This window comes from Orbilia oligospora (assembly GCF_000225545.1).
Source record: "Orbilia oligospora ATCC 24927 unplaced genomic scaffold scaffold00007, whole genome shotgun sequence".
In the NCBI taxonomy this organism is placed as follows: domain Eukaryota; kingdom Fungi; phylum Ascomycota; class Orbiliomycetes; order Orbiliales; family Orbiliaceae; genus Orbilia; species Orbilia oligospora.
Genome location: NW_011645564.1, coordinates 1,880,305 through 1,906,879, shown reverse-complemented (window position 1 = coordinate 1,906,879; position 26,575 = coordinate 1,880,305). Strand labels below are relative to the sequence as shown.

Genomic DNA, 26,575 nt, shown 5'->3' with positions numbered 1-26,575 from the left:
AGAGAGAGAGAGAGAGAGAGAGAGAGAGAGAGAGAGAGAGAGAGAGAGAGAGAAAGAGAGAGACTCACCCTGACTTGCATTCCTCGTTGTGCTCGAGTTCGTTCTTGATCATATTAACCATGATCTCGTCGCTGACGAGACCACCGGCGTCCATGATCTTTTTTGCTTCCTTCCCCAGCGGTGTCTTTTTTGCGACCTGCGAGCGCAGCATATCACCGGTTGCCTAGTAAAACCAATTAGCCCAACAATCTCCTCCCGGATCATACACAGATATGAATGCACATATATGAATACGCATAGATAATAAAAATGCGTAGAAACCAAAAAAAAAGGATTTGAGATAGGAAGCATACCAAGTGGCAGATGCAGTATTTGTCTTTGATCCTCGGTGCCTGGGTTCCCTTTCCTATACAGCAGAAGAAGAAGAAAAAGCACCTGTAAGCCCCACTATCGCTCGATACGCAATGGCACGTTTTTTCTGCTATTTCCCTTCGTCGTTTCGTTTCTTTTATTCTGTTTCTCTTCTTTTCCTTTTTTTCTTCTTTCTTCTCTCCTCCCGATTGATATCGGCCAGGCCGAGATTTTTTCTTGTGTACATATATATTACTTTATATTGTTTTTTTATTGTATTTTGATTGTGAAATGATCGCGAGTGGTTATATTTTGACCCTTACCGGCACCTGGAGGACCCATGAGGATCATTCGTAGTTGTTCGGCAGGCGACAGGGCCTGGCCGCCTTCAAGCTGTGATATCCGCTGTTCGAGACCAGCTACCAGCTGTTTCAGGTAGCTCACTTCATCATTTGTTGGTGGCATTTTGTATGGATGTGGAGGGGAAGAGGGTTTTAGGTGGTGGTGGTGATGTTGGTGTGGTGGTGGTGGTTGTTTGTTCGAAGGGATTGCGACTGGAAGAAGGTTTATTGATGTTTAGTTAGCACGAGTCTTGCGGGAGACCGAAACCAAATAATACATCTCGGCTCCGGTTATTTTTTTTTTTTTTTTTTTTTTTTTTCTTCTCTCTTTCCTCCGTCGGTCTCTTTTAAAAGAAAGTATCCCGCAAGAAGAGAATTCATATGAGAGAGAGGGAGAGGGAGAGAGATCTTACAGGATAGGATAGGATAGGATAGGATAGAATAGAATAGAATGGGACAGGCTGGAATTGATGGGAGACAGAGTGTGTGGTGGGGGAGTCTGTTGTCGTGGGATATGATATTTGGCGGATTTTGGTGGTGGCGGCAATTTTGACGATTAATTTGGTGAACACCGGCTTGTACTTATATATTATACATCTCACTTCAAATAATCGAGATAAGGTAGGTACTTAAGTAGGTATGCTGCAGGTACGATAGCTTTGATGACTTATAATCCGGCCTCGGCCATTCATCAATTCGCGGAAGATATATATATATATATATATGTATGTATGTATATATAATACTAGTATAGTATGCCATGGATCTTGAAGCTGAATCTGAATCTGAAGCCGGAGCAAAGGAGCTCATCACAAGAGCCGACAAGCATGCGCAACGGAAAGCCGGAAGCCGTAGGGTGGCTACCGCCTGCCCGTAGCTAGCTTCCTTATAATTACATGAATCCTTCCTTTTCTTTCTACTATAGACCGATCAGTTCAATAATTAATTCATACTTAGTACATAGTAGTATTACTATCATAATGTATGGGTTTGTAGGTTTAAAGCGTGGCTGCGTTGGAGTTGTGATATTTTAAATTTTATCTTTTATATCTTCCAATCCAATCCAATCGAACCCACCACGATATATATATATATAATACGTACATAGTACACATCATGGCCACTGTCAACGTGCCCTTCCTGATATCAAAGTATGTACCGGTCTAATCATATTGGAATATAAAATACTGATCCACCTCATCAATAGAATCGGAGACCCGATCTTTGCCGCCTTCATCGGCTCGACCGCTGCCATCCTCAGGATCAGACGGGAGGAGCATGACAGAGGCCTTCCCTTAAACCAGCTCTGGCCCACCCTTCGCAGGTCAGTTCCTTCCTTTCCCTTATTATACATATGATACTTCTCTCTCCAAAGTATTTACAAAGTATTTACTTAAATTTAAGTACCTACTAAGTAATTACTTAAGGGAGTATAATGTGTATGTGTGGATGTTTATCAAAGTGTGCATCGGCTGAATATTATATTTATATGTAGGCGCGCTGGCTTGATCTTCGCATAGTTTATATAACATACTCAAGTAGATATAGATATAGATACAGATATAAATATAAATATAGCCAAATCCATCTCAATCATTTACTTAAGTAATTAAGTAATTAAGTAAGTACCTAAGTATATATATATAATATTGGGAATGGAATGGAATGATCATGATCGATGGTGATACATGATAGCTAAGAGGTTCTGACTTAATAAAATTTGTGAACGTGAAGAATGAACCTCGGCTGTTTCGTCGCCCCTTTACTTTCCCCGTTTCAACCAACCTTCGCGCCAGGCCAGGCCAGCCTTCTTTTCCCTCCCAATCCTCCACCACCACCACCACATCATCATTCATCATCATCATCCTCATCATCGTCGTCACCTTTGATAACTACCTAGGTACTCACTTACCTATTTACTTACCTACCTATCACCAACCCCTCCTCCCCTCCTCTTTCCTCTCCCCTCCCTCTCGCTTTCTCAGCCTCATCCAAGTCTATCTCTTCTTCCTCTTCTTCCCCTCGATCGGCCACAATACCCTTGCCGTAGACGTACACAAACACACACATACACACACCAAATCAGCTTTGTTGTTTACCTCTCGCGTCGCTTACGTCAAAACACAACCACCGTGGCTATCGCCAACACCACCAACATGGACGAACACTCGCAATCCGATTATTCTACCAACGATAGCGCCTTGAGTCTTCCCAAAAAATGGCTTACCTTGTACGAAGACTTTGTCACCAAAAATGCTGGCGCCGTATCGCAGATTGAATCCTCGCTTCGGTCCCTGACCTACATCGTGCCTGGTATGGGACCTCATCCATATATTATACCTATATACAAAAATTCTTAAATACCCACTGTTGGGGGACAAATAAAAAGATAAATAAAATAAAATAAAGTAAAGTAAAAATACTAATTCGGCGCGTTTGATCCCTCTATAGCCAGATTTAAGGATGCAGAAATCGCCTCGGAGTCCAGTAAGCACTGCTAAAATACTTTCAATCCTTCACATTCATTGTCTCTAATTCTCCCGAACCGCAGTCCATAGTGGAATCCAATTGCTATCACTTTACCACGATTCGCTACTTTCTAGAGCCATGAAAGCCCTTCCAGCCTCGATCCAAAGGCCGCCTCAGACCCCTCACGCTCGCTACACAAGATTCTGGACTCAAAAGAGCTCGGCATACAAAAATATTGCTTTGATGGTTACCATGATTCAATATACTGAACTACTATGGGAAATGGCGGCGAGGAGAAAAGGTCAGAGGATCAGATGGAGGGTAGTTGTTATTCTGGAGGCTATCAAAGCCGTCTGTCGACTACTGTTACTACACCTTACCAAGTCAAGGCCGATAGTCAGCCCCCCGCTTCCGGAACGCGAGGTTGACCCGGCTCAGTTAGAAGATGCCGATTCCATCAGCAGCCCACCGCCGGAACCCGAATCTTGGACAATGCCGAGAACCGGACAAAGACTACCATCGATTCCAGCCACTGATATCCCGAATTTCCTTCTTACTAAGGTCCTAACAGCAGAGGATATCAAACCTCCAGCCCAACTATTGCATAAGTTGAAGGGAACCGGGATGATAGCCGAGATCCTCTGGGTTGTCAGACCCGTGCTCTACGCTATGGCAATGCAGAAGTGGCGACACGATAAAAAGAGTTGGAGACCATGGTTGATTGGATTCGGTCTTGAGTATGCCGCTCGCCAGCTGGCGAAGAGGGATATGTCCGAGACAATCCCCGGTGGGCTCAGGGGGCTCACCGGCCTTGAGAAGGAAGAGCTCAAGCGACGAGCCATGTCAATGGGATGGTGGGCCCTTCGTGGTGCTGCCTATGAGAATATCACTAGGTAAGATAAGATATTACTCCTTCTATTTCATTCTACCTTCAGCTTTTTTCTTTTTCTTTTTTTAAAGCTAGTTCTAACTAACTTTTTATTAGGGCATGGTTCACATACGTCTCCGAAAAGCTCAAAGATAAGCCACTCATCGGTCTTCTGGGTGGTCTTATTCAAGATTACCAATACCTTTGGGACAACTATTATTTCTCGAGTATGTGATTTATAACTACTTATATATCTAAAGAATCACCATATCTCTTTCCTCTTTTTCTTCTTCTTCTCCCCCCTTCCCCTGCTCCCACCACTCTGTCACTTACAACGACGAGAGACTGATTCGCGCTTTCTTTTTTCTCTTTTCCTTCTTCTCAACTACACAGCAGCGACTTAATACTCCCTTTCGATTCTCAATCCGCCGGACGGGGTAATAACATCATTACAACTACTCCCTTGCTTCACTCCTTTTTTTACGACCATTGCTTTTCCCAGTCGACACTTCAGAGCGATTCTTGTTATACGGTATAGGGTAATTTCGGCTTCTTTTTTTTTGCTACTTTCTCTCGTTCCTAATGTCTGTCTCTGTGGGCGCTTGATCTCATGTATATTATTATTATCATTATTTGGGGGAATCTTCCGGTGACAATCCTACACGCTTTTCTTTTTTTTCGCTTCTCGGAAATGGTTGACTTTTATATTGGATTCCCTCCCCGTCCCCTTCTCCTCCAGGTTAGAGAGCACGGGCGACTCGGACGGCATCGTTAAGGGCTCTAAGAGATGTATATATACGATGAGGAATACCAAGATTGTACATGCATGATCCATCCATCCAATTACCTGATGCCATCTAATTTAGTCCTCGTTCTGCTTCAATCTCTTTTTCATCCACGATGATAGCAACAAGACGGAAAATCTGCAACAATAATGTCAACCCGAGAAGGAATTCCGAAGTCAGCACCACCTGGGCATCACCGTCGCTCCCGATTGAAGGTATGTTACTTAAATGGGCAAGTAGGTATGTACCATGGACATCCCCTCCAGGGTTGGTAACGATTATGATACAACCCGGGAGGTATATATACGAAACAGAGAGCCAATAAAATCTTCCAAAAACGCTCTCAAGTTCCCAAGATCTTAGCTACAAACCGTGCAAAATGACAATTTCATATAAGCATTCCCGCGGCCTCTTAGCTCTTACTAGTGCCGTAGGACTTTTTCCAAGAACAATTAATAAAAATTAATTTTTTTTTTAAAAAAAAGAGAGATGAGAATAAAGCAAAGTAAATATAATAGGCACAATAAAATACAGCAGAACCTCGTCATTGAACCATATAGAGAATGACGTGTACTATCCACCATTAACCAAAGGTGCACGGTAGACGACGGTGGACAATCACCACCACCACGAGGTACCAAACGCTATAAGATCATCGTTTTATCTCACATCCTCCTTCCAAGAAAACATCCTGTGTTTAGGGCAGGTTATAATCTTGCACCTTTCTAAATCGTGCCGGAGTATGCATGTATTGACGAGACAGATTTACGTGATACAATAAGTATCTTCTGGGATACCCGAGGCCAGAAAGTGGGTCCTGGTTGCCTGAAATTGGGTGGGTCCCACGCAACGGATCGAGATTGTCGGTAAACCGGTTTGGTTCGTTCGCCTATCAATCCATTCCATCCACAATATAATATAATACCGGCTAAACCCTCAAATTCTCAATGATATCGACACAGGGGATCTCCCTCTGATTAGTTTCTGCTCGGCAGAAAATCCTTCTTTTGTATCATAAGTGATAGCTTCCTTTTTAAAGTTTTACGTGGGGAAGATGTAATTGATTAATTTTTTTTAATTTGCATTTATCATTACCACTACAAAACAAAAATCGCACGATAGGGTTTAAAGCACTATGGGGGCGAGGAAGGGATGGCTGCTTCTCTGATGGTAGGTAATTAGAATAGGGAAACAGTGTGTCATCTTGGTGCAGCAAAAAAAGCATCTCCTTTTCCATTCTTCCATTCCTCGACAATTTCAAGAAACGAGAGAACATGTGAATATTCTTTCTATACAGGAAAAGAAAAAACACAAGAACGAGAAGCCTTTCTGACTTGCTGATTGCACACCGTAATGGCAAAAGAGGGAACAAACGATCACTTCTCCACCATATAATGAGAAGCCACTTGTGCGAACAATTACTATTAATACAGGAAACGCCAACACGATCTATAAAAGAGGCTTTTACGCGTTCTTCTCGTGTTGTGTAGAGACACGTTGCATAGAGACAACTAGATGGATATGTTAGCATATGATTGATCGTGTAGACAAGTGAACAATGTAAAGACTTACCGAAATCTTCCAAACTTCTCTGCTTCTGCTTCTGCTTGGGTGATTTGCCGTGCATGAGATTGTCGAATCCAATCGAGCCCTGGAGCAAGTAGTAGACACCACCCATGACGCAGAAGATACCGAAGGAGAAAATCCAGATACGGACGACGGCGACGATGGAAGTGCGAGAGTGCTCGAACCAACCGAAGATGGTGAAGAGAGTAGCGATGATGTCGACAAGCAAGATGGCACCGCTCAATTCCCAGGATGGAATGGAGGACCAGAATGGACCATTGGCACGGGTGATGAAGATAAGCCAGTTCTCAGTCAAGGAGATTTCCAAGAAGAGGACTTCGTCACGGTTACCGAAGTTCTGGACAATACCTCCGAATTGGTTACCGCCGGGGGTGGGGTCGTTATGCGCAAGCATAGTAGTGAGAGTAATCCAAGTACCGATGGCAAGGACGACACCGAGGAGGACGGACATACCCCAGAGCTTGGGCAAGTTCCACTTAACTGGAGTCTTGGAGAATGGAGCGTTATCGTAGGCGATGGCCAAGGTGGCAATATCGGCGAAGATGGCGATGAAGACGACAAGGTTAAGGTTGAGGGACTCGTTCAAGATGGCAATCCAAAGACCCAAGAAGATTTCCAAATGGAGAGACAAGGCGATACGGTAGACGACGTAGGCGTACATACGATGGAAAATTTGACGGGAAGTCTTAAGAGCGTCGATGATAGCAGAGAGACCAGGAGCCAAGAAAACAATATCGGCGGCAGAACGGGCAGCGTCAGAGGCACCCTCGACGGCAATACCAGTATCGGCTTTCTTGAGGGAAGGAGCATCGTTGACACCATCACCAGTCATAGCAACAAGGTAACCACGCTGTTGGAGAATTTCGACGACGTTGTACTTGTGTTGGGGGAAAACTTCAGCGAAACCATCGGCAGCTTCAACGAAATCGTAGACTTCAGAACCAGGCATTTCACCGCCACCACCGAGACCAAGACGTTCAGCATTGTAGACATTGGTTCCGAGACCGAGTTGGCGGGAGGTTTCACGAGCAATACCGACAGCGTCACCAGTCAACATCTTGATGGAGAGACCGAGAGTCTTGGCTTCATTGATAGTGCGAGCGGTATCGTGACGTGGGGGATCAGAGCAAGGCATGATACCAAGAATTTCCCAGTGACCTTCACCACGCTTGCGGGCAACACCAAGAGAACGGAAACCACGAGTAGCGAATTCGGCAACCTTGTTCTTGTAGTCCATGGCGATCTCCTCCGGGATGGGGTGGTCCTCCTCAACAGTTCGGAGAACGAAAAGTGGGGCACCCTTGACGCAGATTATACGTTCACCTTGGGGAGATTCGACAACAGCGGTAACCTTCTTGGAGACAGGGTCGAAGGGGTGGAATTGCAAGACCTTGTAGCGGGAGAGAACAGACTTGGCGCGTGGGTAGAACTTGAGAGACTTCAAGAAGGCCTTGTCAATAGCGTCAAGACCCTTCTTCTTGCGGGAGGCAGCCAAGCAGGCAGTAAGCATGAGGTCATCGGCTTCGACACCCTCGACGGTATAGGGTTCAGCGAGGGAGAGCTTGTTCTTGGTCAAGGTACCGGTCTTGTCAGAGCAGAGGATTTCGACACCAGCGAGAGATTCAATAGCAGAGAGCTTCTGGACGATGGCCTTCTTCTTGGCGAGGTAGGCAGCACCGACGGCCATGGTAGTGGTAACGACAGCTGGAAGACCGACTGGGACACCGATGATAGTAATAGCGAGGGTGAACTCCAAGATGTGGACGATTGGGTTGGATCGGTAGAAAGAGGCAACCCAGACGACAAGAAGGGTGAAGATGACGAGGATCAACAAAACAGTACCAATACCGTTCAAGACTTCGGTGAAGTGACCAGTACCGGCAGAAGCGCGAGAGACGAGAGCAGCGGCGCGACCGACGAAGGTGTTGTCACCGGTGGCAGTGACGACCATGAAGGCCTCACCACGCTTGATCGAGGAGGAAGCATACATGTTGTCACCCTTGTGCTTGTCAACGGCGAGAGATTCACCGGTAATGGCGGACTGATCGACCTGGAGGAAGGCATCTTCGGTAACAATGCGACCATCGGCGGGAACAATGGTACCTTCTTCGATTTGGAGAATATCACCGGGAACGACCTGTGGGGCTTCGATTTCAAAGAGACGGCCGTCACGGAGGACGACGGCCTTGAGGGCAAGAGTCTTCTTCAATTCGTCGACGATGGAACCAGCTTGGAATTCTTGGAAGAAACCAACGCAAGCGTTAAGGAGCAAGAGACCACAGATGACACCGAAATCAACCCAGTCCTGAAGACCGGCAGCGAGAATAGCGGCAGCCTGATTGGTTGGAAAAACATGCAAGTTAGCCTTGGCTGTGTCACCTAAGGGTCAAACAAGCTCTTTATGGAGCCGACCGAGACCCGAAACGATGTGATAGGGCAGAAAAACTCACCTCCATGACGAACTGAATAGGACCAACAAAGTACATAAGAAACTTCAAGACGAGATTTTCCTTCTCTTCCTTCATTTGATTGAGACCGTATCGCTTCCTTCGTTGGTCAACCTCAGCAGAAGTCAAACCAGTACGAGTATCCGTCTTAAGGAGGTCCTCAGGGACAGGACGAGCACTGGCGCCGACTTCGGCCTCTTCATCCTCCTCGAAATTGTGTTCATCTTCAGACTCGAGGTCATCGATCAAGGCGTCGATGTCTTCGATTTCTTCGTCGTCGTCATCGAGAGGTACGCCTTCCGACTTCTCAGCGGCGGGAGCCTGCTTTTCGGGGTCAAGAGCTCCACTGGGGATGGAGTGCTTGAGGTGATCCGGCTCTGTCGAGCCGGCACCGGTTGCGTGAGGAGCCGACATCGTTTTGTATCCGTCCGTAGACTAAAAGTCCACTATTTAAAAGAAAGAAAGAAAATGTTAGAATTGCCTGTAACCAAAGATGGTATATTGTTTTTATCCCTCCGTATCAAGATGTGTTGCGGGGTGCAGACGAGTCAAGACAGAGAAGGAACGAATGAAACAGATGGAAGAATGGAAAAGGACGATGATATCCAAGGTCAAGGTCAGTCAAGCATCCAATTCAATTCAATATCTAACAATGCCAAGCTGTGTAGGCAATGACGATGATGATTGATGAAGAAGGATGAAGCTAGACGATGAGACAGGTAATCGATTGTGGTAGAGGTAGAGGGGAGTGGATGGATGAAGCTATGTGGAGCGATGTGAGGTGAGGGAGATGGAGATGGAGGCAGAGGGGCGGGATAGGCGTAGACAGGACAACGCCGATGGTGGTAATAATAACAACAATCTGCGGGAGAATTGCAAGCAGACCAGCAATTCATCACTCCAAACCACAACCTACAACCCACAAGCACAGGTCACCCACATGCTAATGTGAATGCTAGACATACAGACACACACAAGCAAAAGGACTTCCACTTCAGCCTGGCTGGACTTGGACTTGGACTTTCCGGAAACGAATGGGAATTAAAATTCCACGTCGTTCTCATTTGTCTTTCTGCTGTTAATCGCTCTTTCGCTCTCCATGCTTTGCGCCGGTTTCGCGAGTGAGAGATAACAGGTCTGAAAGAACAAATAGAACAAAAAAAAGCCTGATGCCGCCAAGACTCGGAATACCTTCTGAACAATTCCTCTTCGACACGCAGAGGAATGGTGAACGAACGAGCCGTTCTTCCATTAGTCTGGTTCCAATTGGGGAATGACTAGGCAAGGTACGGCATGGTCCTCACATGCCTCCGTGGAAGGAAGGGCGGCCAGCCTTATTCATCATTGCATGCATAAACAACGCTCGTGCGTGAGAGAAGCGCCTGAAAATCCAAGGTTCCGAGGATCAGAATCCTTTTTGATTTTTTTATCGATCCCTCACTTTCCGAATACGAGTAAATGCAAGTAATGAAGGACATGGCTTGGGGCATGGAACTTTGTTCCTCACATGACGGATAGAGGGCAAGGGTACATAATGCCAATGGCTGGGGAGTTTGTGTGTGTGAGTGCGTGTTTGTTTGCCCGTGTCTCAATCCCATTTTTATTTTATTCTTTTTTTTTTTTCCGCCGCTGCAAGATGACGGCGATGACAAACGGGGAAAAGGCCGATGGAAGCCATCCACTGCGCTAAAACACGTCTTCCACCACTGGCTTTCTTATCAATTGGTGAGTGAGAGGAAGGGAAAGCGGGAAAGCGAACATATCATCACCACCATCACTAAGCCGATTTATCGATAATGAACCCGAAGAAGGACCAAGCCGTTTTATTGCGTGTTTGCGCACGAACCGGCCCTTCTCGGTACCGCTTCAGCGAAATGATGGCGAGAGAGATAGAGAGACTATTCCTGAACCCTGGAAGGTTTTCCACATTTCCTCCAATCGAATTGAACGAAAGCATTATATAATGGTGTCTGATAGTGTAATGCCAATGTGCCTTGTCGCCTTTTTATCTTACTCCACCATCGATTGCGCAGTGATAACGGGTGATAACACTTCTTCCTTTCTTTCTTTTCCTTCCTTTCTTTTTCCTTCCTTTCTTTTTGTCGGAGAGAAAGAGATGAAGAAAGAGGAAGAAAGGAAATAAGAAAGAAAGAAAGAGAGTGTATGTGTGTGCGTGTGCTTGTGTTCCAATTGCGTGTATACACCCACAGGATGTATGTGTGTGTGAATAAAGAAGCTTACCTTAGACTAAAGACTGATCACTGTAGTTGGAGTATTTTGAATGAGGATGAGAAGGATGAAGAGAAGGATTGAGGGAGAGAAGGAAGGGAGGAGAGAGAGAGGATGGAGAGAGAAGAGGAGAAGGAATTGGGAGAGTGTGGAATAGAAAAGAAGGGTCGGGAGGAGGAAAGATGGAGGGTTTTGTACTCGAAGAGGTCCTCCCAGCTGCACTCTGTGATGGGATGCTGCACGCCTAAATTTTCCCACGCTCGATTGCAGTGGATGGGGGCAACCTCACAGGCCCGGACAGGACAGGACAATAACCACCGGCGAAGCGAGCGGTTTTAGCGTCTTGACAAGGGTCTTCGACTACGTGCAGGCAGCTGCAGGCCTGCACGAAGGATGTCTTTCGAAAAACTGGGATTTCCTCCGCTTTGCTTTTGTTTGATTCTGCCCACACTCTTCTCGTACTTGGCACGCTTGATCTCGTAGGTAATGGAAAATGCCACGGCTAGCGTCACTCACGTTTTTGTATGAATGTATGTGTCTGTCGAGGTTTTTTTTTAGGTAAAAAAAAAAAAAAAAAGTCTCGTTTCTTCTTCCTCCTCGCGCGAATCGATCCCGTTGCGGTTCCGGGGTTTTTTCGAACTCTTCGATTCGAAGGCGGGTATGTAAGTAGGGAGGTACCTAATTAAAAGAAAAAAATCGGGGCCTGGCGATTAAACGTAAAGAAATTAGATATACGTGGTTGTACGTATATGTGTATTAATCCCGTAAATGGGGTTTTGATATGAAATAAATTAGATATTAGAGTAGATGTTTAAAAAGTAATGTAAGGATGTAAAGGTAAGTAGTGGATTCGTCGAAGTCGCTGCTGACCCGGCTGGCTCTTGCTGGCTTGCGATCTTGTCCGTCTCCTACCAGGCGCTGTACCTCGATACTTATGCTTCTCTCGAATTCAACTTCGATGTAATAATTAACGTTCTTTCTCTTCCAGAGAAAGGAAAGAAGAAAAAAACATACTACTGCTACCGATACTACTGCTGCTGCTGCTGCTGATGTTGCTACCGCTACGAACAATGAAGCTTTTCTCTACCCTCTTCTCTTCTCTTAGCTTAATCGCTTCGCAATTTGATCTGATACATTCGAAATCTCCTGCTCGTAATGCAGTCCAGCGTGGTTTACAACTCGACCTCAGTTATCGCATACACGGTTTTGCTTGGAGTAGAAGGAACCAAGCCTGCACTTCTCGACCTTTTGGCATGTCCACCTGCACCATGCCATGGGGTTCCGGGATGGAGCCAATCGAGCCAGCGATGAAAATCGGCAGGCTAACCACAAAAAAGAAACAGTTCAGATGCTGCATGGGTGGCCCTTCACAGGGCTCCCTCCCTGCTCCGTTCCAGCCCAGAAAACCTTCGGCCAACCCTCTTTTCGAAAAGAACTCACACCGTCGAAGACCAGAAAAAGAAAGACTGCCTAAAGAGGTTCTCCTCGGCGGATTTGCCGTCAAGGGTTCGGGAGCGCTCGCTGTTCCCTCATCCAACGGCCGCTCTCCAATTGGAAATCGAATCTGACCATCCTAGGAATTCAAGACTCTGTCGAGACAAATGACGCCAATGAGAGGCGAGGCGAGCGCCCCGTGCCTCCAGCTTCCCCGTCTTGACCTTTGCATCGACATGCTTCATCCCGGAACTCGTGAGCCTCGGCGTCGGCGAGGTATGCATGTAGTTACTGTACAGTTACCTCGGATTCTTCACCGTCGGTATTGTCGCGTGCCTTGATAGCACCGTATACATAATGGCTGGTTACTTACGTGCATGTATGTTATCGTTGCTTCCGCGATTTGCCTGAAAGCCTCTGTTCAGGCGACCTGAAGCATGATATCATGCCTCCGAAGAAAGGCGCTAGCCAACGAGACAGCATAAACGTCTCCACCGGGCCTTATCAGCATGATCAAAATTCACAAATATCGCAAAATACCCTTGATCACAATGCTCTTAATGTCAATGGGACACGATGCAGCCAGCTATGCAATGCACACATTGTAAATTATACAGAACTATCAAGGTTTATGGTGAATTTATGAGGTTTGTTCCAAATCTCTAGTCGCTCTAAACGCTTGTGTATACCGATTAAAGCGCCATATCAGTCGCAAAGAGGAAGCTTCCATCAGGACGGGAAGGACCGCATCTCGCCAAGCTCAACCGACACAGGCGCCAGAACCAAATCGAACAGAAGGAAGGGGAATCTTATCACCACGAAGGGTTTTTCCAATATGATAGCTCATGAAAGGTATCTAGACCGGCTTCGTGAAGTGAAGATCACTTCCAGGCAACTACCAAAGGCCCAGTCCGAAATACAGCAGCCAACGACGCCGAACTGGGCATATGCATTCAAATGATATGATTTGCTACCATTGGAACGCCGATAGTAGCTAACAATGGCTAGCAGTACACGGTAGCTGCTCTGTACTTACTTACGGACAGACTCACATACCTAAGTAGATACTTACCTAATTATGATAGTGCAAAGTGCGACCCTATCGGTGAGTATTTAGGTTATCACATCACACATATACGCCAAGAACATAACTATCAACGGCGATTTCCTAGAATCTTCAAGAATGTGAACCGCCGCAGTTCCAGACCGTACATTTTTTTTATAAAAGAAAAATTCCTCTGCAGAAGCTTGGTTGCTTGTGTTTTGTGATATTGTGCTTCGAAGATCAAATTTCCAGAATTGCTGGGCGATGTGAGGTTCACCAGATGCTCCGAAAAGAGAAATTGCCAAGTACCGATCAAGGGACCATAAATGTGCATCAAGTAGTTGGCATCCTATGCAAATTTCAGCAATCCCATGGGGGGTGCAAGGAGGTCGTTCTTGGCCGCTCCTCTCCAGGCAGATGATGTCGAGGGACCTTCTCGATCCTCAGGGTCCGGCACAACATGCCAAGAACTCATTAGCCAGCGGCCTTCCCACGATGCTTCGTGTGCGAGTTTATCTGTAAGTACATGTATGATACCAAATTCTCTGGAGCTCTTCTTCTTCTGAATACCAAATATGTTAACATGTTCCTTCAAGCAGGATTAGCTACCCGTCGCTCTTTCGGAGCATTTCTTCAGGATTTGAAACAATACTCATTTATAGTTACAGCTCGCATGCATGACGATGATGTATAATTAATGCGACTAGCTAAAGATTGACAACGTTAATGGTTCATCAAACGTGTCCGTGCCTGTTCGATCGATTACCTATGTCTCTCTGAATCAATAACGCCTGTCTATTCTTCCGCAAAATTCCCGCCTGTAAAACCTTAGTCCCCTCTTCCCGCTTCTGACCGGGACTTCCCCAATGGTCTCGGGAGGGCGCTCTGGTTTCATAGATGGAACATCATTATACTCGCGGAGCACTCGCCACGTCGCCCTTTCCCAGCGAAGCAAGGGAGCATATATGGCAAATGCCTCGAAACGATGGCTAAGCATTCCAAATCTATCGAGCGGATATTAAAACATCAGCTCACTATTCTTCAGCACCATTCGCAAGGACCTCCTACCTTGGCCTCAAGAGAGGATTCATTGCAAATGTAGGTATCGGGCTGCAACAGGAATACCTCGAGTTGAACAGGAGGGAATAACTTTTTAACTTTTTCCTTGCAGTGGAACCGATCACATTGAGGGTTTTTCTTAGTATCGGATGCCTAAGTTCCAAGACCGTCTAGACTTTGGTTACGACCGACACTAGCCTTCTCAAGATTACCGGATTCTGTCGCCTCTTACCAACGTCGCCCTGGTCCTGCCTCGCGCCAAGTAATCGCAAAGGTAGGGACGTCGCACAAAATTTCGATCACTAAGGCTGCGGCCTGCCGACAAACGTTGGGCGTGCGACGGAGAAATTATTTATATTGGGAATGCATGGCATGGCATGGCGCGGCTCTGGCAGGGTCATCGACAGTGGAGATGTTACACAACGCTGGTGATACTAAGATATCACAACCACGATGATTCGATACGCTTCTTCCCTTTTTCCTTTCCCTCGGGGCCATTCTGATCAACCTCGGTGACAACCCCGACCCCCCATTTTTTTAATTTCCTTGTCAGCCCTCGGGGCCTCTTCCAAATCCTCCAGCCTACTAATCACAATTTGAATATTCCTCCGTATTCCTATGAGAGAATGATATCAATTTTCAGACCGAAAATGCTACCTAAAAATCACTGCACTCCTAGTTCTGTTTCATCCGAATTGTTCCTGCTCGCACGATACCCAGTTCCGACCTTCAAGTCCCGACTGAGGCGAATGCGCGAAAAAAAATTCGCATAAGTCTGAGACGTCATCATGCAGCCCGAGCTTTGCGGGAGACATTAGCGAAAATACTATCCCGGCTCCATCCATCGGGATTCAAGGCTTGCTGCGTTTGGGCTTCAACGCGGCAAATTCGCCACACAGGTTCCTTGCCTCACCGACGCAAGAAATTTCATGAATTTCAAGAAGATGAAGAAGGTTTTTCCTCCCTCAAGTCGTTCCTGAATAGAGGGCTATCTAAGACACGGTGAGCCAAAGAGATTGCGTCGGCCCGCCCATGGAGACCCTTCACCAAATTATTCTCCAGTGCCGACAGCCGAACTGGCAAGACTTGCCAAACTGAAGCTAAAGTCACCGCTTCGTCTGCCAAAAGAAAGAAAAACAAGTCAGCAATTCAGCAAGAAAAAGCCGCATTCACGTCCCGTGTCGATGCTCAAACGCTGGCGCAAATTGGCCCAACGGGACAGAACCGGCATAGCTGTTCAGGTACCCAAAAGCTTATCTTCTGTCAGAAAAGCTTCATAGTACAAAGTATCCACATATCCAAGGAAGAACACCCAGCATCAGCGAATAGGAACCATGGGCAACATCCTAGAAAACCCCTTTTGCATTTCAGAATAGGGAATATCTCATAGCTAATTAATATGCACCTCGTTAATCTAGAGAACCTCTTCCACGGTCGAAGACCTCGTCAACGGCCGAAGGTGGAAGCTCCGTGCGAAACCACCTGAAGTTCTCATCAGAATGCCTCGAACAGACGAGGTGAGCATTTCCTCTATTCCACTTCATGTCTTTGAAGCCACCACCAGTACAGCAAGCTTGACCCCTCGAGGGAAAGGGGGAAACGCAGTTCATTACAATTTTCCCGTCGTGTGACGTGGGTTTGTGCCCTGAGATGTATTGCAGAATAGCGAAGTCTCGACTTGGTATCGTGATATCAGGCAGGTGGATGCAATATAATTAGGTAGATTCGAGCAAAATATTTTCAAGGCCTTCCATTTGCAACAACGGAGAAAAATCCAACATCAGAAATAATGCCCGCTAAAGGAAAATAACTTAAAACAGTTCAGGCAAAACCCCAACTCAGGTACTCACTGGATGCAAATGGCCTAGCTGTGAACCGGTACATACATGCTCCAAAGCAGACGAGCTCCCAGCTTCGAGAACAGAGCTAGGAAGCTTTAGCTTCCTTTCGAATCGAACGCTTCTGAGACCTCCGAACAATAAACCGTTCTGGCGGTAGGGATGTTTTTCCTGAACCATTTCCTAGCCGGGTCGCGATACGGTAGGATTCCCCGTACGAAACACGTCCTTCTCTGATAAACGCCTGAACTTTGACTTGCAATACATATGACAAAAGGCAACGGAAATTAAGAGGTGGGTAGCCAATTTCAGTAAGGTCGGCCCCAAAGACCAAAGAATGGAGTAATCTTCGTTGAGATGAGAAACCCCCCACGCCGAATCTGGCTTAATGGCGCAAACCTCGGAGCAGAAGAAAACCAGCCAACCACCCGGCTAGTAGAGTCGGCGTCGGCGATGACTTCCTCGGAATTGGCCAGTGCTGTTCAATGTTGGTTGGGGTTCAGAAAGACTAATTAAATTATTTTTTTTGAAAAAAAAAAATTGAAAAAAATCGCAAGCCTCAGTGGTGCCTGAGCCACTCAAAGAAAAAAAAAATTTTTCCTTCGAAAGAATTGAGGGCCTGATGGGAAGGAGAAAAAAAAAAAAAAAGACGATCCAGTCGCCTTCGATAGCCTCTTCCAGCCTTTCGAAGCTGGTGAACCAATCGAGACCAAGGAAACGTCACGGTCATGACCGAACTTTCGTGTGATAATGCATTCCGTGCACGAACACCGACTCGATGACATGTATGGAGCAAAAAATCGCGCGTTTCAATACTATTCTGGCGAGCTTACTTAGTATACTTCCAAGGAGTTCAGCCCAGCACAGGCCAAAGGAGAGAGATCAGAGTTGGAAGAAGAGTTCCTTCGAATCTTGTATGTAATGCAACCACCCAAACGGATGCCACGGATGGTCCCTTTCATTCCCAAAAACGTGGGGCGGGTTTTGGGTATAGTTTGATAACATCGAGGAACAGTCGCGTGCAGCCGTTCCTCGTACGGCGGTTATCCAGGAAAGCTATTCCCAGTAACCGGAGGCCAGGAGGACGTTTGGCCGTTGCTTCCGGCCGGCGGAAGATTATTCCAATCGCGAAAATACGTGTCCATGTATGTAAGAATTACTTAGTACTTACATACATTTACGGGGTATGTCATGTAAGTACATCCACAAGCACATCATCAGCTAACGTATGAGAAGGATGGCCCCGGGTCGAGATCCAATTGCAATTTGTTTCCATCCAACAGGATCCCGACATACATGTAGGTCCCCATACTTTTCCCAAGCTTAGCTATATCAAGAAGCACCAAAGCCCAAAGGTTGTCGGAGCCCCCTCCTAACCCCATGCCCTTTTGGAGCTAAGACCACACACCCTGGCCGACGCGCGAGATCAGAGGAGAGCTCGATCGAGACCCTCAAGAGAGGCAAAAAAATGAGGCGGGTATCGTGTTTGAGTCGTTGAGCGATTTCTCGAGAACTCGCACCGTTTCATGTACACCCATCGGCTCCGGGCCCGCAAACTGGGTCCGGCAGGATGATCCAAGTCATCCCGATTGTGGAAGCCAATGGGATGTCTCGTCAGTTTGATCACGAACCCAAATTAGTATTGCCAATTGACCTTCAAACGACCTCGTTATGCATGTGCGATTACTTTTATGTGCCTGTGGACCATGCACTTAAACAACTCAACGTGGGGAACCCTAGGCTGTCATGATAATTACATATAAGTACGGAGCACCGAATGGAAAAAAAGCCCGCAAGGAAGCTATTTTAATATCCCCAGACGAATTGTCAGAGGGCGTGTGATATAAACCCCGTTTTGGAACCCGTTGAGTGATTTTTTTTTCTTATATAATGTCCGTCATTTGATCAAATCCCATCAGGTCCGTCCTCGCTTGAGGCTCCAGCAGGTTGGATCCATGGAGCTCGTCTACGTAGTTGGACAAGGATATATTCTAACCCACAATTATTGCCCTACACGGTGGGCCTCGAGTTTTGTTATACCGTTTTTTTTCGATGTAGAAAGTCAGGCCAGAGGAGCATAAGCAGTTCCGAAATCCGCATCCAAATGTATGCGTACATACATGTATACATTTGGAATAGCTATGAAACAGGCATATATCTCAACCCCGATATATTATCTTCAGAACCCGAGCAGCCTTATAGTGACAGATGTGACCCCCATGCGTGCTAATTAACAACGGATAGATCATGAGGCCGACGAGGTTCCTATATGCACCCCATATCTCCCCATATCCCCACAATTCCCGATTTGATTCTCGTATATCCCTCAAAGATGATCCCCCCCGTGTATACGTTCACGCTCGACAAGTACATAGTAGTTGGTTTGAAGCACGGAAATGTCTAACCTGGATCCCAGGGATCTCAATGCCCGTTTTTGCTACAGATGTCAATTCTTTAAACCGAAAGAGAGAGAAAAAAAGGCCTCTCTGAATTCATTCTCACCTTGGCCGGTTAGACGATCCATTCGGAACTTCCTTTATCGTGCAAGCGTGTGAAACAAACGGTTCCTTACGATCCAACATGTTAAAAGAGTAAACTAGAACCTCTAAGAATGTTCTGAGGAAGGAAAAAAAAACCGTTTTTCTCCTTCCAACTTGCGTTAAGACATATGAAATAGGTACATAGGTACCTACAGGGAAACAAAAGAAAGCATGTGTGCGGCGGACGGGGAGGGGAAGCTGTCAAAAAATAGTATGCGGCCAATAATCCTGCACCTGCATATTCTCCGCATTGGCATTTCTTGGAACTGTATCGATATGGATGGTAGATCTCCCGCGCCAACGGAACATTTTCCTTCCTGTATTCGATACTACATTGTGTAGCATACGCTAACTACCGACACGGTATATAGAAACCTGGTTTGTTCATACGAGGGAACAAGAGACCGAAACTACCGGTCGAAACGAGGACGAATGACCCACCAGCCACTAAACATATGGTTGTGTTCGCCTAGCCAACTTCTAGATTCATCTTATCATCGGATGAATTCTATTCTGAAAATCGATAAAGAGATAAAATCCGGTGGACGAGAAGGCAGACAAGGTTTCACCTTTGCGCAAGCGCTTTAATGCTAGTTTTGTTAGTTCGTTCGTCGGTTTTGAATATAATTTCTTCGACAACTCTGGGCTCAATGGCGTGCTGTCTGCAGATATAGGTACTCCGGAGCTATAGGGTTTTTGTTTGTCCGGTCTGGGTGCATATGCAGTGTCAATGAGTGCAAGTGGGGTCTGGATTGAGGTACTTTGTCAACATGATCGATCAAATGAGGGGTATATGTTCGAACATGTGGTATTTTGTGGAGACACTCGGCATGGCCTAACTCGACAGCACATGGGAGTAAGTACCTAGTCGATTACTAGCATGACGAATGTATATCAAGTTAACATCGATAAGCCTAAATTGCGATTCCGGGATTCTAAGTTGATATATCTTGAGATCGTGCTTGTGGCTTGTGATTTGTGATATGGTCTAGATCTAGATCAATATGTCTTGACATTTATTGATATATATTGGATTATTTCAGATATCGAATATCCACATCGAAGTTACTTATTTATAGATTTATAGCTTCTGGCATTGTGTTATATACATTTCTTTTGCACTTACGATACATATATATTAGTCTTGTTTCCTATATATATATATATACTTTATAGGTAAAGAATGCAATACATGTATAGAGTCGATTCTATCAACTAGTCTGAAGATGCTACAGTTTTGGCAGAGATGGTACAACCCTCAAAAAATTGGGAAGTTAACACACTCTCCTTTGTTAGGTTGGGTATATATATATCTAGTACGTATGGTTTACTATCTAGCCATTAAATTATGCCGGTGAGATTCTACAAGACACTGTTTGTAGATTTGATGTCCATGGCATGCATAGTCCTGTATTAATTTGGACATTAGAAGGAAGGCATCTAGCTAGAAATTCAACAATGCATTGCTGTCTGCAAGTTTAGTGAATATATTTGTCTGCTATATATAGTTACTTAATTTTCTTCTATCGATTGGTTTCCCTTGAAGCTCTCCTCTGGCATACTCAGGAGGGTTGCACCTGTAAATCGCGATTGTAGTGCATTTCGAAATTTTAACTTCGAACATGCGTATTAATATTCACCATCACACTGCTGTAGTAAATCAATTACATTGAAAATCGTAGTCATTAGGAGTAATATCGAGGGGCTGCATTATCGGACGACACTATAGGTTTTTGTTTTTTTGGTATTTATGATAGATATCAATGCGGAACATGGAAATACTTGAACTAGAGAATACATTTAGAAGCTGTCGAATCTTGTCAGATTCCTTCGGACTTTCGGGGCTACACAGGGCATATTCGCTTTCGAGCTAAGAATACAACCCCAAAGAAGAAGAAGGGTAACGAGCACTGGTCAAATCGATAGATGGTACAAAGGAGAGAATACAACAACGTTGCTGTAACTGACTAAACTACTACGAAACAGGATCGGATTCAATCGAATACTACACGAAAATGCATTTCTCATAAGACGTCCCGTAGCTAATAGGAACCACGATTAGTGATCCGTTTCGTGATAAACATGGGGATACACCTAGATATGGATAGGTAGGTTACCCGATTACCAGGTTTGAACCCATGGGTTCCCAGTGTTTCTGGGAATGAAATCTATGTGTACATGTCATTTTTGAAGGAAAAGGAAACAAGGAAACAAGGAAAGCAAAAACGCCGAAGAAACGCCACCATGAATTTTAAAACGGAACGGTAAAGGGGTGATAGGAAAAGTATGTATGTCTCGTTAAGAAGAATGAACAAGGAAAAGAATCGTGACCACTGGGCTTCTCGGAATGTATCCAATGAAGCCTCGTGTGGCCACTGGGAGGCATTATAAAGATGTCGAGGCAAGTGCTTAAAAAAGAAGACAACATGCGCAGCGCACAATAAGAGAATACAAATATAAAATAAGAAATATTTAAGCTGGTGTTTACTGTTGGCCTGGTTGTTGGTATATCAATGGAGCGTAGCCGCCCCCAAATCCACCAAATCCTGGAACAGAGGCTGTGATCGGAACTTCGGTGTTAACATCTCTGTCGGGTCCGCCGTTGTAGTCCCGCCTGTTACCACTGTCGTAGTTGTTGGAGTTGTCCCGATCAAATCGCTGGAACGAGGATTTAGGTCCTCGTGCGCCAGCGTGATCGGTCTGCATACGTCGGCTGATCGCCTTGGAGGAAACACCTTGTCCGATTTCGATGTCTGGCTCTTCGAGGACAAGGCCGCCTTCAATTGGTCGGTCGCCAATGCCACCAAATTCGGCGGTTTGAAGCCATCTGCGGTCTGCATCAGTCAATCTGTCGAGTGCAATCTCGCTGATACCAGTGGCATAATCGCAGCAGTCACGTGGTCCAAAACCGACACCCCATCTTGTCTAAAATAAGGAGTCAGTACCATTGAATGCAATGTATTCTATACGTTATGGAAGGAGACATACCCTGAGGACGCTATGGGGAAGGCGATGAGTTTCAAGAGCTTCCTTGGCTCTGACAGCGTCGCCTCGAGTTTTCATTTTGATGAATGCATGCCTTTTCTCGAAATTGACGATACAAGACTGAACTTCGCCGTGTTGTTGGAAGAGCTGTCTTAGTTCTTGCTCAGACGACCTGCGCGGGACATGGGTTAGCTAGCGTCGGGTTATATTGGGAATGACGATGAGAAGGTACTTACGAGACACCACCAACGAACAATGTTCGACTGTAGACACGAATCCTGTCCGGTTTGAGGGACTCGTCATATTCAACAAATTTCTGGCCGGGTGGGGGGTGAGAACGAGTATCCCAAAGATCCTGTTGTCGCTGTGGGCTGGCAGATCGATCTCTACGATAGCCTCCTCTAGCAGCATTCCCACCCCCACGATTACCTCTACCGCCTCGCTTGCCAAACTCGCGTTCTCGACCATCATTACCTCCGTTACCAGAGTATTCACCGTAGACGGGGCTTCTACGTCTGACTGGTGGCTCATCGCCGTAACCAGGGGAACGAGAACGGGACCGTCTAAATCGATCACGTCCGGGGGAGAATGGACCACCGCTACGACGTTCTTCGTACCTATCGTAGGGGTTTGGTTGTGTGGGTTGCTGCCACGCTTGGTTATACGCAGGCTGTCCTGGCAATTTGGCCTGTTCTAATGCTTGTGCGAGGTGGTTCTGACCCAGGCCCTGCGTAAGCATCTGAAGCAGAGCCAGCTGCGTCATAACATTTGGATCCTGTTGGGGCAAGCCAATATTTTGGAAAGCTTGTTGTTGAGCAGGCGGTGCAGGTTGAGGGGGGGCACCAAAATTACCACCAAGGAGGCCGGGAAGAAGGCTCTGGAGATTTGTAGCAGCGGCAGCAGTTGGCTGTGGCTGGGCTCCAAAGTTGGAGAGAGAAACGGGAAGGGTCGATGGAGCGGGTGTAGCCGAAGCACTGCCCAGGCCAGCGAAGTTTGGGATCTGTGAAGGCGGCGGCTGCGTGGTTACTGGGGCCACAGCCGGAACCGGAGTTGAAGAGGGATTTGATTTTGTCATTTGTGCGAGAGCCTGCAAGATAGCAGCAGTATTGGGGGCGCTGGCTGGATCAGACTGTACCATAGACTGGGTAGCAGGAGCATTGGAGAATGGGAGGGAAGCATTTGGGACTAGCATTGTAAGGTTGGCTTTGAGTCAGAACGAGAAGCAGAAGAGAGAGGAGATGCTAAATATGCTGGATATAAAACTTACAGGTGTTGTCGGTGGCAGGCGACTGCTGCGGTGACGACGAGAAGTGTTTGGAACGGATTGAATTGATGAGATCGGCTGGGAAGGTAGAGCCTCTTTGCCAAATGTCCATGAGCTTCTTGATCTTTTCCTATACGTTTACAAAGGGGTTCGTGTAAGCAATTCCGGTTCGCATACGAGTCTAATATTCATCGGCAGCAATTTAACGGTAGCGGCAACGGCAACGGCAACGGCACAGCGCTATTCTCCAAGGAGACCACATGCACAAGGCTAGAACATTTCGAAGAATCGAAGAATCGAAGAATGCGTGGCACAGCACGAGGACTGGCGTGTATGGCTTCTCCTGAACCGAGAGTCATGCGCTTCGCTTCGCTTCGTTCAAATAACAGTGGTTGGCAAAGCGGCGCAGAAGTTAGGAAACTTCCATGGAGTTATCCCGCGCGATAAGCTTATACATCTTAAAAAAGAAACCACAGCCTAGCATTAAGAGATAGAGAAACAGTTGGCCATTGCATGCATGCATCTTATGGTGGTCGGTCGTCTTGTGTCTTAGTCTTAATTTGCAAATATTTCAGGCTTACCTTGGTGTCTTCGGGAGCATGAATCATGATGTCGTTCATTAAGCTTGACAGGAGGCCGGTGATCCTATGAACACCAGCGCTAAATGTACCGTCGGGTCCTTCCTGGGTGGGATCCTGACCGGCTTTACGGGCCTCATCTATGTATGCTCGAACAATGGAATCTACGGCATACAGCACGCCTAGTTTGTGTGTACCAGGTGTCTTCTTGAAATGAGTGTAGAGCTTTTGAATCAGGATGGATTCGGACTGGAGGATACAACATATGGATGTTAGTTTTACTGTGTGCATTCCAACGAAACAGTGCCGGGTATCAAGCCGGGTGTCGTATAACAGATATGGAAAGTTGGCCCTCGTGTTTTTTTTTTTTTTTTTTTTTCTTCAGAAAAAAGAAAAACAGGGAGGGGAGGGGGGGGGAAAAGAGGCATCGAGACAACAGTGCGATATGTGTATTATACGAGCAGTATGAAGGGAGGAGTGGGTGGGTGGGACCAACCTGAACATTTTCAATACTTATTTCTGTCAGGGACTTGATTTTGGAACCAGAAACACCGGGAGGCTTCAGGCCTGACATTTGTGCCAGGAGGTTCCCGAATTCCTCGACAGCCTTGTTTTCTGCCATAATGATACGCGGCAGAAGTTGGCTTGGACAAGCCGGGAAATCTAGAATTTGTTTTCTCGTTTTTATTCGGATGCAACCGCTTCAGGAGCGTTGCGATAGCGGTTACGACGGGTGAAGGTGACGGTGTTTTATAACAGTACGTATTCCAGTACCAGATGTGATTTCTCTCTGGGGATTTCTAATGATAGCGTCTTGCTTCCTAGAGCTCGAATTCCACGATACAGGCCTGGTCCGCGACTCGAGGAATTTCAGATCAACTTCACACTTTTCTCGGGTTTAACAACTCGAGCACGTATAAGATCCAGGAGGCTTAAAAAGAATACGCGTTGGTTCTAGAGCGTTATCAAATACAGCTCCTTTCAGATGATTTAATGATAATGATGACGTGTGGCGTGTATGTGGCGACTGATAACAGCAAATTGAATTTTAGGATCTCGATGTCACTCAACCTTACAAGCGGGAGTTTTTCGTCGACGAGAAGCTCTTGTGGGCTATACAAGAAGCGTGCAATACGTGAGTTTTTCTTCTTTCTTTTCTCTTAGAAATCGGTCGGATTGCTGCAGAGTCTGAGAACCAGAGTCTCTCCCTCTTAGCTATCAGTAGTTATATCTGGCGAAAAGACTTTGTGAAATTTTTTTTAGTTCAATTTCTTCTGCGTAGTTGATGATGATTAACAACAGGCAACAAAAAAAGACGCGATTCCGAAATGATTAGCTAGCCTCCTTTCTTCCGGAAGAATGTTTTTTTTTTTTGGCGAAGGATAAAAAAAACCAGCCAAAAGCAGTAGACAGGAGTGGAGTATCGATAGGGAATAGGCGAGGTGAGGAGAAAGATGTGAGTTGTAAGGGTTGGAGGGTCGGGAGAGAGTCGAAAGAGAATTCAAGATGGCGATAGGTGACGTTGATGTCGAAGTAGACGGAGAAGGTTGATGGACGGATGGTGATGACAGGATGATGTGAAGGGGAGAAGGGCAGGCGGAAAATGGGAATGGGAAATGAGGGGGAATATTTTTGTACTCATTTTTTTTGTGACAGAAATGATTTGTGTGGCTGACTCAGCCAACACACCAGCACAGAACACAATCAACACAGCCAACACAGCCAACACATCAACACATCAACACATCAACACATCAACACACTCTACATATTTCACACACACACCCACACACCAACGCATATATTTGGGTAGTAGGTACACATCTACACCAACGTTAACTAAGTACTTACTTAACTTACATGTCATTCACCGATAGACTTCGACATACCTCAGACTACCCATGGATATCACATATATCATGTGCGTCAAAAGTACCAAAGTGTATATAGAAGGTAGGTATGCGCAACCGCTGTGTGCTCGTCCACAGGCCCGAAGCACATCTTCCAGCCGTGGCAACTGGAACTGCCACACTAAACCCCAACCGACCGGCTGTCCGTTGGGCCAGCGGTGGTTCTGGTGGGCCCCCACTCGGCCTGCCTGCTTGGTGTTCTTCCCTGCCCGTTTTCCGAGCCGAAGACAGGCCCCAAAGAAAATTTCACAGGCCGGATTGCGAGGTTTTTCCTGCGGTCCAAGATCGATTGATCCCCAATCCCGGAGAGATATGCTAGTCAGTATAATTATAATACCTCGAACCTAGGGAAAAGAAAGCAAATGGTCGATGGTATAGGTATAGGTACAGGTACAGGTACAGGTACAGGTACATGTAAATATACATACTGACTTAAAGTACTCTACCAATTGATCGGGCTTGTGCCAGACCGTGTCAGTGTCAGCCTGTGCTTGTCCGTCCGGTTCCTTCAAAACCTTTCCCTTCGCCAACAGTTTTTTTCTCGCTCTTTTAAAGCTTTTCTTCTGGATCTCCATTGCATCCATTCCTTCCTCCTCGCAGGTTACTATCACACCACTCCTCTCCTCTCCTCTCCTCTCCTATCTCATATCCACACACACATCCATCCCCAATGGCTTCTCTTAGGATTGCATCTTCCGCCCTGCGCGGAGTCGCTAGACCAGCTTTCGTTTCCACTCGTTCGGCCGGTTTCACTGCTGCTCGTTGTCTCAGCACCAAGGTACGACGTCATTGCTGTCCGTTCTGCACAAATCGTCAAACATCGGACGAACAATATGTGTATGAAA

At 46.2% G+C, this 26,575-nt stretch overlaps 5 protein-coding genes across 5 annotated transcripts; 2 read left to right on the top strand and 3 right to left on the bottom strand.

Moving 5' to 3' along the window:
- Nucleotides 1-64: 64 nt before the first annotated feature.
- On the bottom strand, nt 65-816 carry AOL_s00007g541 (uncharacterized protein; the record flags this gene model as incomplete). Its single annotated transcript, XM_011120441.1, has 3 exons — nt 65-223; nt 354-406; nt 675-816. The coding sequence occupies 3 exons, from the start codon at nt 814-816 to the stop codon at nt 65-67; spliced, it is 354 nt and encodes a 117-aa protein (XP_011118743.1).
- Nucleotides 817-2,848: 2,032 nt separating this feature from the next.
- Nucleotides 2,849-4,264, top strand: AOL_s00007g540 (uncharacterized protein; the record flags this gene model as incomplete). The annotated part of the gene is made up of 4 exons (XM_011120440.1): nt 2,849-3,005; nt 3,144-3,179; nt 3,244-4,054; nt 4,147-4,264. The coding sequence occupies 4 exons, from the start codon at nt 2,849-2,851 to the stop codon at nt 4,262-4,264; spliced, it is 1,122 nt and encodes a 373-aa protein (XP_011118742.1).
- A 2,014-nt stretch (nt 4,265-6,278) lies between these two features.
- On the bottom strand, nt 6,279-9,262 carry AOL_s00007g539 (uncharacterized protein; the record flags this gene model as incomplete). Its single annotated transcript, XM_011120439.1, has 3 exons — nt 6,279-6,325; nt 6,387-8,736; nt 8,852-9,262. 3 exons carry the CDS (start codon nt 9,260-9,262, stop codon nt 6,279-6,281), a joined length of 2,808 nt encoding a protein of 935 aa, XP_011118741.1.
- A 3,083-nt stretch (nt 9,263-12,345) lies between these two features.
- AOL_s00007g538 (uncharacterized protein) lies at nt 12,346-12,645 on the top strand (the record flags this gene model as incomplete). The annotated part of the gene is made up of 1 exon (XM_011120438.1): nt 12,346-12,645. One exon carries the CDS (start codon nt 12,346-12,348, stop codon nt 12,643-12,645), a length of 300 nt encoding a protein of 99 aa, XP_011118740.1.
- An 8,832-nt stretch (nt 12,646-21,477) lies between these two features.
- AOL_s00007g537 (uncharacterized protein) lies at nt 21,478-24,442 on the bottom strand (the record flags this gene model as incomplete). Its single annotated transcript, XM_011120437.1, has 6 exons — nt 21,478-21,918; nt 21,982-22,150; nt 22,215-23,163; nt 23,246-23,372; nt 23,824-24,069; nt 24,317-24,442. 6 exons carry the CDS (start codon nt 24,440-24,442, stop codon nt 21,478-21,480), a joined length of 2,058 nt encoding a protein of 685 aa, XP_011118739.1.
- Between the last annotated feature and the right edge of the window lie 2,133 nt (nt 24,443-26,575).